General features: G+C 35.2%; 1 protein-coding gene across 1 annotated transcript in view; it reads right to left on the bottom strand.

The window, feature by feature from the left end:
* The window catches only part of LOC107657512 (collagen alpha-2(V) chain-like), a 29,662-nt gene extending 14,668 nt beyond the window's left edge, over window positions 1-14,994 (bottom strand). The window contains exons 1-8 of the mRNA XM_016445620.1: window positions 14,742-14,994; window positions 1,437-1,658; window positions 1,297-1,313; window positions 1,184-1,216; window positions 1,050-1,082; window positions 552-605; window positions 359-445; window positions 116-193 (exon numbers count right to left, since the gene is read on the bottom strand). Coding sequence (XP_016301106.1) covers window positions 116-193; window positions 359-445; window positions 552-605; window positions 1,050-1,082; window positions 1,184-1,216; window positions 1,297-1,313; window positions 1,437-1,658; window positions 14,742-14,835 — 618 coding nt within the window. The 5' untranslated portion in view covers window positions 14,836-14,994. The remainder of the gene's footprint in view (window positions 1-115; window positions 194-358; window positions 446-551; window positions 606-1,049; window positions 1,083-1,183; window positions 1,217-1,296; window positions 1,314-1,436; window positions 1,659-14,741) is intronic.
* Between the last annotated feature and the right edge of the window lie 280 nt (window positions 14,995-15,274).

Here is a 15,274-nt window from a genome sequence, read left to right as displayed (position 1 = left end):
TCTTTTAACACAGCATTGCAGTGATGCGAGTATGATACATTTCTTGTAATGTTCCTCATAAGTGTGTGGTTTATATGATATATAGTTTTGTTTAAATGACAGAATCTCCACTTACCCGAACTCCAGGCATCATGGCATGCTGGGCTCCTGTTTTGTCAGCAAATCCTCCAGCCATATGTGAAGACAACACACCCTAAGTAAGAGAGGACACGGGGCTTTATTAATTATTAACTATATCTATATATTGTAACTGTTGTGTTTTTTTTTTCTTCGACCCTCTGTTTTTTTATATTCGGTCTTGCAGTCCTGCTTTCAACTGGCCTGTGATGATTAATGAAGCTATAAACTATAAACTCACTCCTGGGGTATGTCCTGGGGGCCCTGGCTCTCCTGGCTGTCCTGGAATACCAGGCTCTCCGTCATATCCTGGGGGACCCCTGAGACCCTACAATAGACATTAAAATCAGGCTAAAATAACATAATATTACAATAATATTTCACAATATTTAATATCTTTAATCACATTTTGAAATTAATTTGCTGTTTCTTACAGGTCGACCTTTGGATCCGCTGTCTCCTCTGTACCCTGCAGCTCCTGGAGGCCCCTGTATAATAAGCATTAAATTACATAATTAAAGTAAATAAAAACAGAATTGATAGCACTATAGTCTGTGAAAGTTGTTGTCATAGTTGTCACACATAGATTTCTGATTGCAAGAAGACTGGATGAATTTTTGCCAGTGTATAAAGTTTCAAAATAATTTATTAGCAAGGCTACATGAAAAGTTCAAATAAAGACCAAACCAGCTTAAGGCAAATAAACTGAGCTGTGCTCTGTCCCCATCTAGTGTCCAGACATCAGAAAATATATATCAAATAATCTACTAGATACTGTAGCTATATGTGATTGATTAACTGCACAAAGCACAGCATGAAAACACTGAAGCACTTATTTTATCACATGTTCAGTTGTATAATTGGATCCATTTGATTGATCTATTTATTTATATTGATCAGGACCCTATATAAGTAAATTAAAGAAATCTTACCATTGGTCCGGGACGACCTCTTATTCCAATAACCTATAATCAAGGTTTAATTTTTGTATTATTTTCAAACTGTACAAATATTATTATATATCCATCCTCATGTTCATGTGAGATAAATGTTCATTCAAACATACAGTTGGGACATCTCCAGGTTCTCCTTTCTGACCCTGAAATCAAGAAGAGTAAAACTCAAAATAGAAGATACTGGACTGACAAATGTATTTATTTATTTAACTTTATAGCATACCTTGGCAATTCTGCCCGCTGACAAGAAAAAAGAAACAGACATTTTTATCCATTCTAAAATTTCTAAACACTAAAGATTTGCATGAAGATGCTAAATGAATACAAATTTCTTTTGAAGGTTTTTGTGGTGCACATCCTCACCTGGTCTGCCATTGCCACTGCTGTGTGTTGTGTCACTCTGGCAAATAGGACAGCACTCTCCTTGTGGGATTACTACCTTTGCACAGTTAGACACTTCATCACATTGCACCTCATCGCACAGGATGGTTCCGCTGTCACAAACACAGATCCTGCATGGTTCAGGTTTCCAGATGTCTCTGTTTGTGTACACCTGTCCGTTCTCTGTACAGCTCAACTCATCCTCTATGGGCAAAAAAGGTAAATACAATATAAATATTGTGTACACACACATTTTTATTAAAAACTCTTTGTTAATAAAAATCTGTCATATATAGTTACACTCTCTCTCTTTGTGTGTGTGTGTGTGTGTGTGTGTGTGTGTGTGTGTGTGCTGTTGGTTGTGATTAGACCATTGCATGAAAAAGGTACTTTTTGTGATTCTCATGAACATGTGTAAACAATGACTTTAATTAGTTTTAACATGTATTATTATAGGTATTTTTGTAAACGCATCAATAAAATACAGTAACTTTGTATGTAAAGTTATATTAAGTTTCTGGTCCCCATTGACTTCCGTAATAGGTCTATATATTCCCCCCCACCCCACATAACGGAAGTTAATGGGGACCAGCAACTATTTGGTTACCCAGAGTCTTCAAAATATCTTCTTTAATGTTAAACAGAAGAGCAAAACTTAAAGGGGTGGTTGATTATGATTTCACTTTTTAAACTTTAGTTTGTGTGTAATGTTGCTGTTAGAACATAAACAACGTCTGCAAAGTTAAGATGCTCAAAGTTCAACACAAAGGGAGATATTTTCTTTTAAAAAAATCGCTATTTAAGGACTACAACGAGCTTCTTCCTGGGTTTGTGACATCACTAACCCCAATGTTTACATAAACCCTGCCCCCAGGAACATGCAACTACCTGGCATGACGTTTCCGGACAACATGCACTAGCTGGTTAGCGAATCACAACACACTGGGCCAGCTAACCAATCTGAGCCCAATTGCGTATTTCTGAGGGAGGGGCTTCATAGAACCAGGAGCTTAACAGACCGTTTTGACAAGAATGGAAACAGCGGTGTTGAATAAAGGTAAAATATGTAAAAATAATGTAAAAAAAAAAAAAACGAAGCATGAACACGTTACACTGCATCCCATAAACACAATCAAGCCTTGGGGGGAAAAAAAGCTGATCAACCCCCCCTTTAAGTTTTTTTTTTTTTTTTGATGAACTATCTCTTTAAATGTTTTACCCTCTCTTCTTTCATGCCATTTGGTCTATTCCCAGCCTCATGCTTCCACATTCAAATATGCACATTGAAAGTCAGACTTTTTCATTTTTCTTCATATATTATTCTTTATTTGATGCAAATTTTAAAATCTTACTTTTCAAAATGTAAAAAGCTAGCACTCATGGAATCACCCAATTATGTGTGTCATGCCTTGGAATTAGTCCAAAAGGCCAGATAGATGTGTAAAAGCGCTGGTATACCCTGAGAAAGTGGCTGAGAATTACTGGAAATGGTGATCCCTTGCCTTTTGGAAAGACTCTGGTGGGAAGACATGAGCTAATGCTCTCCAAGAAGTCTGATTCATAGGCTACATATTCTTTCCAACAGACCTCTATTGCAATGTACAGTTCAGTCCGTCATTACAATAAAGTTAAACTATTTAAAATAAACTATTTCCTAATAACATTTTCAAGCTATGAAGTACAAGAACTTTGCAGAATAATGAACAGCTGTGGCAAATGTTCAAATGTTCACGTTCAGCAGTACGGTTTGCTGCTGTAGTACCAGTACACCAGGTGGCACCCCTGAGCTTTATCCGGCTGCCTTCAACGAAACCTTTCGGGTTTTGTTCTCACCTGAAATCTTCACCCTGAAAAGGATGTTTTTGTACCCCACTATTTGAGAAAGTTTAATACGTTGTAATACTAGCGACAAAGCAAGTAAAGAGCAACAGAGCAGCAGGTAAAGATCTGAAATTTGGCCGCTCACATCTGGTTTTTGCACTGTGCTCATAAGGAATGTTCAACAGGTATTGATTCTGGGATGCAGATCAACTGTGACTAATAGCTAACAGGGAGATACGACCATTAAATTCAGAGTGTTCAAGCTAATGAATAAATATAGCATAAACGAATTAAACGGATGCATTAGGAGGGTGTTGATTGTAAAATGTTGATAGCTTTTTGACCTGAGGGAATTAATATAACGTGCCAGGGAAAGATGCCAAAGAAAAGAGATCTTTTCCTGAACACATGGCTGCTGACGAACTTGGAGAACACACCAGCAAACATGCTAGTTTATATGCAGCTTACAACAGTTTTCCAGGATTGCTAATATTTAGTAGCCTACTCTTTATTTATTTATTTATTTTTATGTTTTTAATTTTTTTGCACAAGCAAGGAACAGGATTTCTGGAAGTTGGACAAATGTTTTCTCTGTAGGTTTGTTCCGAATGGGGTTTCTCTTACTAGAGAGAGATGAACAAACGGGAAGCATGAAAACCCGGAGTAGGGCTTAAGCGGAATAATTAGCTACTGAATGCATTGAACATGGGAGGGGAATTGATTTTGAAGTCATGTTCCAGTTTAAATGTTGCATGATGCACATTTCCATGCTTTGGCCTTTTTTATTTTATTTTTTTCCCCCCAAGCTGCCAATTTTTATCTGAAATGCATGTCAACATGCACATCTTATAGATGTGTTCCCTCTGCTTTTACTTCTTTAATAAAATGCTTAGATGAAGTTCAATTTTGGCTAGCCCAAAATTTTCTATCCTTAAATGAAGATAAGACTGAGGTGATTGTTTTTGGGCCCTCTGATAATTCTCAGGCAACCAGCTTAGATCTGGGTAGTTTATCAGTGTTTAGATCTTCACGTGTACGGAACCTGGGAGTTTTGTTAGATGAGTCCTTAAACCTTGATAAACATATCTCCTCTGTAATAGGTTCTAGTTTTTATCAACTTCGCCTGTTATCAAAAATCAAACCTTTCTTAAATCATAAAACTTTAGAGATGGCTGTTCATGCTTTTATCACCTCACGCTTAGACTACTGCAACTCACTATACTGTGGTAGTTCTAAGTCATCAATCGATCGCCTTTAACTAGTTCAAAATGCTGCTGCCAGATTACTTCATAATAGTGCTCACATCACTCCAATTCTGCGGACCCTTCATTGGCTGCCTATTAATTCAGAATTGATTTTAAAATTATTTTATTTGTATATAAATCTTTAAATGATCTAGCCCCTATTTATTTATCTGAATTACTATACCCATATACTCCATCCAGACGCTTAAGATCCAGTGATCAGAATCTTCTTCTAGTCCCACAGTCCAGACTCAAACGTAGACTGCTTTTTCAGTGGTTGGGCCGCGGCTGTGGAATAGCCTCCCTTTAGAGATTAGACTTGCCCCTTCTCTGTCCACTTTTAAATCTCTTCTAAAAACATATCTGTTTTGTTTGGCTTACAAATAATTTTCTATTATGGTCTTTGCTTAGTCTTTTATGGGTTTATACTTCGTTTCTCTTGTGTTATTAATATATTTACTTATTTTATTATTAAGGCGAGACCCTGTTTTAATTGTGTAGCTGTGCAGATTTTTATATTCTTTATACTATTTTGAATTTCTGTACAGCACTTTGGTCAGCCGTGTGGCTGTTTTATACGTGCTATATAAATAAACTGAAACTTGAAACTTGTGTTTGCATAAAAGCAATGTTATACTCTCATTCGTGCTGTTGGTGAAAATTGTTACAGTAGCATATACTAGCGATATTAAAAAAAAAAAAAAAAAGAGATGGCATATACTAGCGATATTTAAAAAAGAGAGAGAGAGAGAGAACACTTTCATATTCCACAGTCCATGGTATTCGCAGCAATTTACAGAAAACAAATGAAACTACAACACATGCAAAAACAGATGTAATCCAGGTAGAATTCACATGTAGGATAATAAAATGGATCAATGGTCAGAACTTTAGACAATACAGCTGGAACTGTCTGCTCCCTTGTGAATAATAGATGAGTCATTATAAATTTATGGGAGGGGAAATAGCGTTTACAAGCCACCCATGAAAACCTTACCATTAAAGGTGAAGAGAATGCTCACTCTTTCCCTCAGTTAGCTAATTCATTGCAGACTCTGTGCTTTCTACAGCAACGGTTAAAATCCCCTAGTGATGAGGATAGCAAAAGCATGGTCCTTTGTGGACTTCTGACGTACATTTTCCACCAGTCTTCTAGTCTGGCCTGACCTGACCGCACTGAACATGCTCAGCATTACTCCATGTCAGCTAAAGTCTGTGTTTCCCTCCCAAATGCTCAGACTTCCGTAGGCACGGTCTAAGATAACAATGGGCAGCTTCTTCTTTACAATTTACATCTCCAGCAAGATGCTGCATTGTGGGAGATTAACTGTAATCTAAATCACATGTATTTTCCTTTGGTTTATGTGGAAATACTCATAACTTGCTGTGTTCAGGGACTTTGTTGTTGGAGCAAGGCCCTATGGGTTAGAAAATGACCTTATGGAAACAGTGACTCATCTGAGTCTGTCTTTCCAACACCAAGTATGTGTTTGTGTGTGAGAGAGTAGTCTGTAATTCAATAAATGTAAGGTTTTCATCTGAACGTCAAACAATGTGAAATTCTCTTTTGATTATATCCTGATTTTGAGAACTTTATTCCTGAATGCTGATGTCCAGGAATCACACTATTTAGGATTTTTTTTTTTCATAAAGGAAGCATCTGTTTTTACAGTTAAACAAGATAAGCTGCATTCAAACTCCAGGGAAACTTTAAAAGGGGCTCCAGTCTTGCTTTTTAAAAGCCAAGGACACAAATAAATCATGTGTCTCACAGACCTCTGATCTCTCTTGTAATTAACTGATAGAGTTCTCCACAGTTCACACACAACTCCCTCTTTTTGAAGAAGAATCTGTGTGAAAATGGGATGTCCACATTGTAATTCAGACTGTCACTCAAGACCAATAGACCTCAAAGTGATTGTGAAACCTATGATTATTCAAGCCTTGACTCTCTTCAGTGTCCTAGCGGCTACCCTTTGCTAAGATACAAATGAAGATCTTCAAATGAAGAGTCACACTGATTTCAGTCTAGGGAGAACAACCTAGTTTGTACAAGGAAACATGTTTTCCTCTGGTTTGGACATGTCCCTTTTTTTTTTTTTTTTGCTTTCGATGATGTGCGCGCAGTGAGGGACTTGGCCCAGAAAGGATTTTTGGTAACACTTTAAAATAGCGTTCAGTTGTAAAGGCATTTATAAGTGATTAGTTAATGACGAACTAATCATTTACAAAACATAACTATGTGTTCATAAAATGAGTAATAAGTGATTTGTTAATGTTTTGTAGATTGAGTTATAAATCATTTACAAGTGATTAGATGATGATTAACTAATCATTTACAAAACATGACTATACGTTCACAAATGATTAAGTAATATGCTAACGATTTACCAATCTGTAATAAGTTATCTTAAAAAATAGCATATCATGAAATAATCAAACATATCCTTAGTAAATGGTTAATAAGTTACTAGTTAATATATTATTAATCACTTATAAATAATTGAAATGTCAACATTGTACTTTTATCTCACAGCATTAAAAATACTCCATGTGTGTCAGAGAAGACATCTGTACACACTACAAAGTATTCAAAACCTGTTGTGTAAACACATTAATAAATCATTTACAAAGCTTTCTGCATCCCCTAATCTAAAGTGTAAACTACTCATCAGTTGTAAATGTTTTACTCATCATTCGTAGATCTTTCACCCCAGTGTGTACACGCACACAATCTGTAACCGGCAAGTTTGTAAAACATTTACAACTGATGAGTAGTTTACACTTTAGATTAGGGGATGCAGAAAGCTTTGTAAATGATTTATTAATGCGTTTACACAACAGGTTTTGAATACTTTGTAGTGTGTACTGCAATGTAAGGGCTGACTGGTGAGGGTGTAGACAGATGTCTTTTCTGATACATGGATTATTTATAACGCTGTGCAATAATAGTACAATGCTGACATTTCAATGATTTATAAGTGAATAATATATTAGCTAGTCACATTAAATTTACTAATTTTTTTTTTAAGATAAGTGGTTGCAATCAATTTATTTTAGCTACATTTAAATAAACAAATTTAGTTGACTAACTTTCAACATTTTTTTTTACTTAAATGTAGCTAAAATATATTGTTTGCAACCACTTACCTTAAAAAAAATTAGTATCATTTTTTTCAGTGTATTAACCTTTTACTAAGGATCTGTTTGATTATTTCATGATGCTATTTTTTAAGATAACTTACGAGATTTGTAAATCGTTAGCATATTACTTAATAATAATTTGTGAATGTATAGTCATGTTTTGTAAATGATTAGTTAATCATCATCTAATCACTTGTAAATTATTTATAACTTAATCTACAAAACATAGATAAAAATATTAACATATCACTTATTAATCATTTATGAAGGCATAGTCATGTTTTGTAAATAATTAGTTCATTAACTAATCACTTGTAAATGACTTGTAAATGAATTAACAAAACATACACAAATTGTTAGCATATAACTTATTAATTGCTTATAAATGTTTTGTAAATGATTAGTTCACTATTAACTAATCAATTATAAATGACTTACTACTGAACGTTATTATAAAGTGTTACTGTTTTTTTTGTTTGTTTGTTTTTTTGAGACTGCATAATTTCATTGCCACATCACACTGCTCTAAATCTATTACCACCAGTTCTTAATAAACTTATTTTAATATATAACCTGTTTAATCTATAGTTGGATGCTTGATTAGGCTTGATTAACACCATTTCAAATTAGATGTATTCTTTCGTAACTACATTTTCTAATGCTAAAAGCTATTGAAAACCATCTTAAAATAAGTTTTCCTAGATTAATTAAATTTCCAAAAATACATTTCATCAGCATCTTCAATGTGCACATTATCTACAAGTCTTGTCAACTTTTTTTTTTTTTTAAACAAAGCTTTCACTTGGCGTATTTTGTTATTTAGATAAAAACTTCAAAGGCATGCTTAATGCGTTTTTTTATGTGCGTGTTTTTCCCCCCATTCACATGTTCTTCCAAGATCTCTTTAAACAGTTTAAACTTTAAATGTTATTTTTATAATTCTGTTTATCATGGTTGCGGCCTAGACAGCTGTCTATCCATAACAAAGTGATCTTCCAGGATTCATTAGCTTGCTTTTTTATATTTACACAACTTGAACTCCTGCACTTTTATAAAAACGTAATATACGTTCAGACGTTGAAGGGTAAATGCTTCTCTGTGTGAGTGTCAGGCAAGATATTTCATTTATGCAGCTCATTACCAGTCACATTCTTGGCTATAAAATCAACAAAATCTCATGACCTGACATAAGTCTACCCATTGCTTTCCCGACCTCCTTTCATGGATATTCAGGAGGGAAACATCTTGAGCTAAAACGTAACTTAAATTTCAATTTGTAATAAAATGTCAATGATTCATATAACGTAACTATATATATACGTATATATATATATATATATATATATGCATCCTGTGAGGAACAACCCTACTCACTCTTTGCAAGGACTGGAAACATCCCTCCCTTATGTTTCTCTTTGTAGCATGTTTCCTCCTCTTTGCTTTGTTTGGATGTTGTGAGAGCTTGCAGAGCTTCCACAGCTGGTCTGTCATGATTCTAGCTTATGTTACACTGTTTTGGATGGAGAACCTTGAGGCATCAGCGTAGAGGATTTCTATAAACATTTACTCCATGTGACCCCACACTGTGGTACATCTCGGATCATTCTCTTGCCTTTTTCTCTTTTTCTATCTTTCATTAACTTGCAACGTCAACCATCAGCTTCAACTTTTGTCATTAGCAGCAACTGTAAATAGACTGGAACACATTTTTCAATAGGATTTTGTTTTAAAGTTTCTCTTTGGGTATAAAATCGAGGACCAAAAAATCACTCGCTTTAGATGTAATGAATAAATCCACATATGCCTGTTTTAGATACTTTAAATCAGTTGTAATGGACATGATCTTACTCTTTTGAAAGAAAGACTTAAGTCTGCTCCCCTAGAAAACATCCTTTTTGTTCCGAGAAAACCTTTTAAGTTTATAGAGTCTTATATCTTCTTAAAGCATGACGTTTAGCATGGCCGAAAGGTCAACTTAAAGGTCAGTTCTAACAAAGGTGATAAATCTTACTGGTTGGTTGTGTAATATAGAGCTTTAACATATGTACTTGATAATGTATCGCAAACTCATCCTGCATGTGCAATAATATCAAACAAATAATAGTGAGATACAGTTCCTGACCAGTGTTCGGAATACTTATTCCATTATGAAAATTGACTTTACTTGTCTGGTTTTACAAATGAAAAAAACAAACAAACAGAGGGACTAAGTGAATCTTTCCAAACTCAAATGATCAAATAGCAAACAATCATCATTGATTAGATGAGAAATAGATGAGAGAGTCAATACTGTATCTCTTTTTCATGATTCGGCTGAGTTCCAGGGTTATACGGTTCTTCTCTTTAGAGGTTTGGAATGCCTGATTAGTCATCAGCAGCTGGTTTGACTGCAGTGTTTTGTGAGAACACTGATCCGGATCTAAGTGATTATCATCAGGGTAATTTCAATGCTCCTAATCATTTAACTGGTAATCTACTGTACCTAGAAATACATCACACTCTAGAAAATATTCATACTTAATTCTTAATTAGTGTCCACTATATAGACCAATTTCAGTGTTTGCAAACAGTGATGATGTTTTTGTGGGCGGAGCCTATCTGGTGACAAAAAATGACAGCAGTCTATGGAAACCATGGAATAAAATAATACAAACGGTAATTTCGAGTTTATATTTCAAAATTCCGACATTTTTCTCACAATTCCGAGATTAGAACTCACAATTCTGGTCATTCTCTCTTTTCCCCTCGGCTCAGAATCACGAGTTTATAATCCCACACTACTGGCTTTTTTCCTTCAGAATTGACAAACCTGCGATTGTTGAGTTAAATTGAGTAACTAGGATATATAAATTTGCATTTGCAAGAAAAAAAAGTCAGAATGACAGAACAGACTGTGTGCTACTACAATATGTCCCCTATGAACTGCGTATGTGAGTATTATGTAGACCGATTGTTTAAATCACATTTATGCTTTAAAAGTAGGGTAATCATAGCAGGTTTCACCCATAGTCTGTCCGTTTAAACATCTGTGTTTAGCTTCAAATGGCGTCTTTGACGACAATATTCTATAAAAATGATATGCATTCCGATTCTGACATCCAAAGGCACAACAATAAATTGTTTCTTTTATTCCATGGATTTAACCCATTTCCCTCCACTTGTTACCAGTGTTTTTCTGCCACCACAGTGCGTGCGCAGCTGCAAGTGACATAACTGTGACGTCTACTCCAAATTGGTCAATTTGTTAAGACAATAACAGCCTCCTTATTGGCTTGCTAAAATAAAAGTCAGTAAGGAGAGGTAGATTTGCTCTAACCATTATGAGACAGCAGGGAATGATATCATTGCTCAGACCTAGACATTACTCAGCGTTATCTCCAGAGGAAACGCCAGTGTGAGAGAACTGACTTACAAGGTGGAAAAATGTGTTTTTTAAATTTTAAGCTCCTGCCAGAGTGGAGTTCTGTGCTTGGATCACATTTTCTACTTTAGTTTGATATATTAAATGTGTTGTCAATATTGATCTGTTGGTTAAATAAAGTGTATTGCTAGTTTATCTGAAGGATACTACAGTATGTTGATGTCATACATGAACAATTTTTAACGTCAATTTAATGTAAAAAGTTCAGACATATCTTGAAATTAAAGATAGCATGAGGAAGTAATCGGTATGAATGGCCTAATATTTAAAATAATTTAGTGTACACTGGATGTACAAATGGCTTAGCAAGTAATAGAACAAGTACTGTACCAGTCCATAACAGTAATTTGGTACGTTAGTCCTTGATTTTTATAATTAGAACTAGCCTACTTCAAACTCCAGTTATTCTCTTGTAACCAATGGATATTCCAAACAAATAAAGAGTAAATATGTAATTTTCTAATAGATCTCTGGCATTTATAAACTGAAATTTGACTGCCACATGGCATCTCAGGATCCCAGTGTCTTTCTCACACACTATTATAATCTAATCTTACTGCGTTCATGACTCAATAAACTGTGCAGATGTTTCATATAAACTGGGCTGACTCAGATGTCCTAGTTATGAGTGCATGAATTGCAGGATAGTTGCTTGTGCTGAAAAGCACAGTGTGTTCTCATGTTCTCACTTTTACTTTTTTTATTTAGTCTTTATTTATTCAACTATTTTTTTTCTTCATTTTTTTCTGTTTCTTCTCTTCCCCACTCCTTTATTTAGTTATTTACTTGTTTATTTTGCTTATTACAATTATTATTTGGTCATTTTCATATGTTCAATATTTATTTATTTATTTAACTCCTTAATAAACTGACTCCCCCCTCAGGGTTTGGGAGAGGTTTTGTAGGAGTATTTATTAAGTAATTATTCAGAATTTCTTCTTTTGTGTTCCACAGAAACAAGGAAGTCGTACAGGTTTGGAACGACAAGAGTGTGAGTAAATGATGACACCATTTTCATTTTTTGGGAGAATAATCCATTAACCCTATTGACACTGCTCTAAACGGGTCAATCCATGCAAAGCTAAGCTTCTTCTTTAATCCATCAAGACATGCTCTGGGGACCAGTGTAGAACTAACAGACAAACAGATAGGACTAAAATTTTATATATGCCAAATCCAGATGATCTCCACACCAATAGGAACAGCTGTGTAAAACTAAAAATCTTATGAACTATCTCAAGGGGCGTTCTCGTCATTTTCTCCACTTCCAACCTCTGCATTCTCTACACAGTCATGTTTGGCGTATTTCTCACCCTCCTTGCTTCCTGATCCTGTAAGACTGCCAAAAGACTATTTGAATGTTTTTCACAACATCTGCTGTACATGAGGGTGAAGGCTTGCTTTTAGTGGAAGTTTTTTTTAGTTTGCATATGACAAACTAAATTTACAATAGACGTTTGCTGAGCTATAGAGCGGTAAAATGTCTACTATGCATTTGCTCTCATTTTCAAACCCAATTGCCTTCCAGCCTTTGCTGTTCGAAGACACAGTGTTCTTTACATCAGCTACATGACTTCCTCCACAACCACGTTTTAGCCAACATTTGTTTTAATATTTTACAAATACTGCCAAAGCAACCAGTTTAACATCTGGAAGTGATCCCCCGGGCTTGCATTTGCTGACTGCCATAATTTACTTTATAAGTAGTTCCCATGGAGCGGGCTCAAGAACACACTCAACATTAAAAATCCATCTTCTCAATTGTTTATTCCATAGAGACACCCAGTGATCAAAGATGCTATGGACTGTATAGAGTTAAAGGTTGGTGTCATAGGAAGAATAGGATTCTCTCTTTCTCCTTGTCCTCCTTTCTCGCTCTCTCTTTCTCCCCCTCTTTCAGGACCAAAGAGGCATGTAATCAAGTCATAGCTCAAAAATGCAGCACATGTTTTCCATCAGCACATAAGCTGTGGACTTGGTCAAATGCACATATTTGGATATTTAGCTGTAAAGTGAAAACACCCTATTTGTTTTAATATAATTTATGTGGCAACAATGACTGGAACCAGTTTTTAAACAAAATACCACTAATTCATTTTTAAAAATAGAGTAGAATAGTACACAGGCTACACAACTTTATAACAAAATTTTTTTTGATTAAAGGTATAATGCTTGAAAGACGATCTTCTGTTTGGGCCAGAACAAAATTACAGTGTTTCTCACGTTACTGTGAGAAGTAATTTGTGTTAATTTGTTTAACCAAGTTTAGGTAAAATTACATATTATCCAAAAGTTTAAGGGTGTTTAAACTGTTCCATGTGATAACGCTCAGTTGAAAAGATTTGTCACATGGAGCTGACAAAGAACAGAACAACTTCACTTGGACTTCAGTTACATTTTTCTGCAAAACATGTATTAATTATACTTACAATGTATTGATTATAATATTAATGAGATTAGTTATGACTTGTTTATAGGGTCTATTCAAATGCAAACATGCAGTTTAGCAGGCAATTTAATGATAATGTGATAAAACCACCCAAAATACATAGTTTAAGAGAAATACTACCAAAAGAGAATAAAGTTATAAAGTAATTTACCTGAAGAACACCAGCAAACATTAATACTTCTTAGCCCAAGAGTGCACAGACTGATGTGAAAAATAAAATCTCTCTTTACAATGGAGAAATATTATAATTTCTGTTTTTGCTCTATTATGAAGGAAGATACTACAATAGTTTTTTTTTCTGTTGTAATGATCATTTAGCACAAGGTGGCACACTGTCTGTAAATCCCAGACAATAGGCTTTGAATCCAAGAGGCACATGTAAAACATATTGTACAGATATGCATATATCAAAATCTGCTAAACATTAAAAATCAACAGAACCTGAGAAAACACTCCTCATGATTGTTTGGTCTGGTGACATCATTTAGGGAAAAATATACGTCACATGTTTGAAATGATCTAACCCGGGTATGACTGAGGTAATAGCACTCAGGTGTTTTCTCGGCTGGGTGGGTTTTTTTTTTTCCTCTGCATGTTCAGAGTCAGTGCCTTTCTCATAATATCCTCACACATCTGCTCTGCGTTAAGATGCAAGATGTGTTCCTTTAGAGTCATGTGAGTGCAGTGCTAGAGTTGAAATCAATTCAGCAGATGTGAGAGGAGGATATTGATGTGGGTAGACAACAAATCTAATGGTGCATGTTGAAGAGTTAAGAGTAAACTGTCCCCTTTGCCCATCCTCATATGTCACAAACCTCCAAGTGACATCACCGTTATTCATGGAACAGCATGGTAATCACATGGCATAACTAGTGATACTTGCTGGTCAATAGTACAGCCAAATCTCTAACTTATGGCATAACTAAAGATGATTGCTGGTCAAAAGTACAACCAAATCTAATGCAGATGTGTGCAACATCCTTTAAAATAAAATACCAATTAAGCTCCAATTTTTCAACAATTAATTTTACATTTAAGCAGCTTTATATTCAAGCCTTTCAAGTCATCTTTAGATATATATGTGTATACCTATGTAAACCTCTTTGTTAAAAAATAACAATAATAATAATAGGACGAGTCCTTACACAAAAATTAAAAAGCCTCAGGTTTTGCATCAGAATTAGCTTCATGAATAAACAGCAACTTACCACTGTCGTCTTGGCATTTCACAAATTGTAAAAAAGCCACAGATAAAGCCAGAAACAGGACAGTCCGATAAGGCTGAAAGATCATCATGCCCATATCAAAGACATGAGCTGTTGTTGTGAGCAAAGTAACCAGGAATAGGAAGGAAAAAAGAGTCCAGGTTATCGCTGCACCATGAAGACAGAGTTTTTCCTGCTCAGAGCAGCAATCAGACCCAGCCCCACTCTCTGCTGCCTCTTTTTTAACAGCCTCAAGTAAGAAGAATGCTGCCAACCCTAATTTTCCTCCCCCTTTTGTCAGTGCGCTCTCATAAGCATCCACTCTGGCTCTTTTGAATTACACTGCATGTTCCTCATGACTATTCTTTAAAGATAGTTTGTTCTTTGCCAATATTGTATATTGTAACAGTAATTCTTTGTTTTTGGTTATCATTCACTGATAAAATCTGTTTGGCTTGGTAGAGTTGCTAAGAAGGACAGTAAACTGGCTTTATGACAGTCTTAACTGCACTGACTTTACTGCTGTTGCTCATAGG

Source organism: Sinocyclocheilus anshuiensis, unplaced genomic scaffold (genome assembly GCF_001515605.1).
Source record: "Sinocyclocheilus anshuiensis isolate Anshui unplaced genomic scaffold, SAMN03320099.WGS_v1.1 scaffold179, whole genome shotgun sequence".
NCBI classification, from domain to species: Eukaryota; Metazoa; Chordata; class Actinopteri; order Cypriniformes; family Cyprinidae; genus Sinocyclocheilus; species Sinocyclocheilus anshuiensis.
This window is presented reverse-complemented; position numbering and strand designations above follow the sequence as displayed.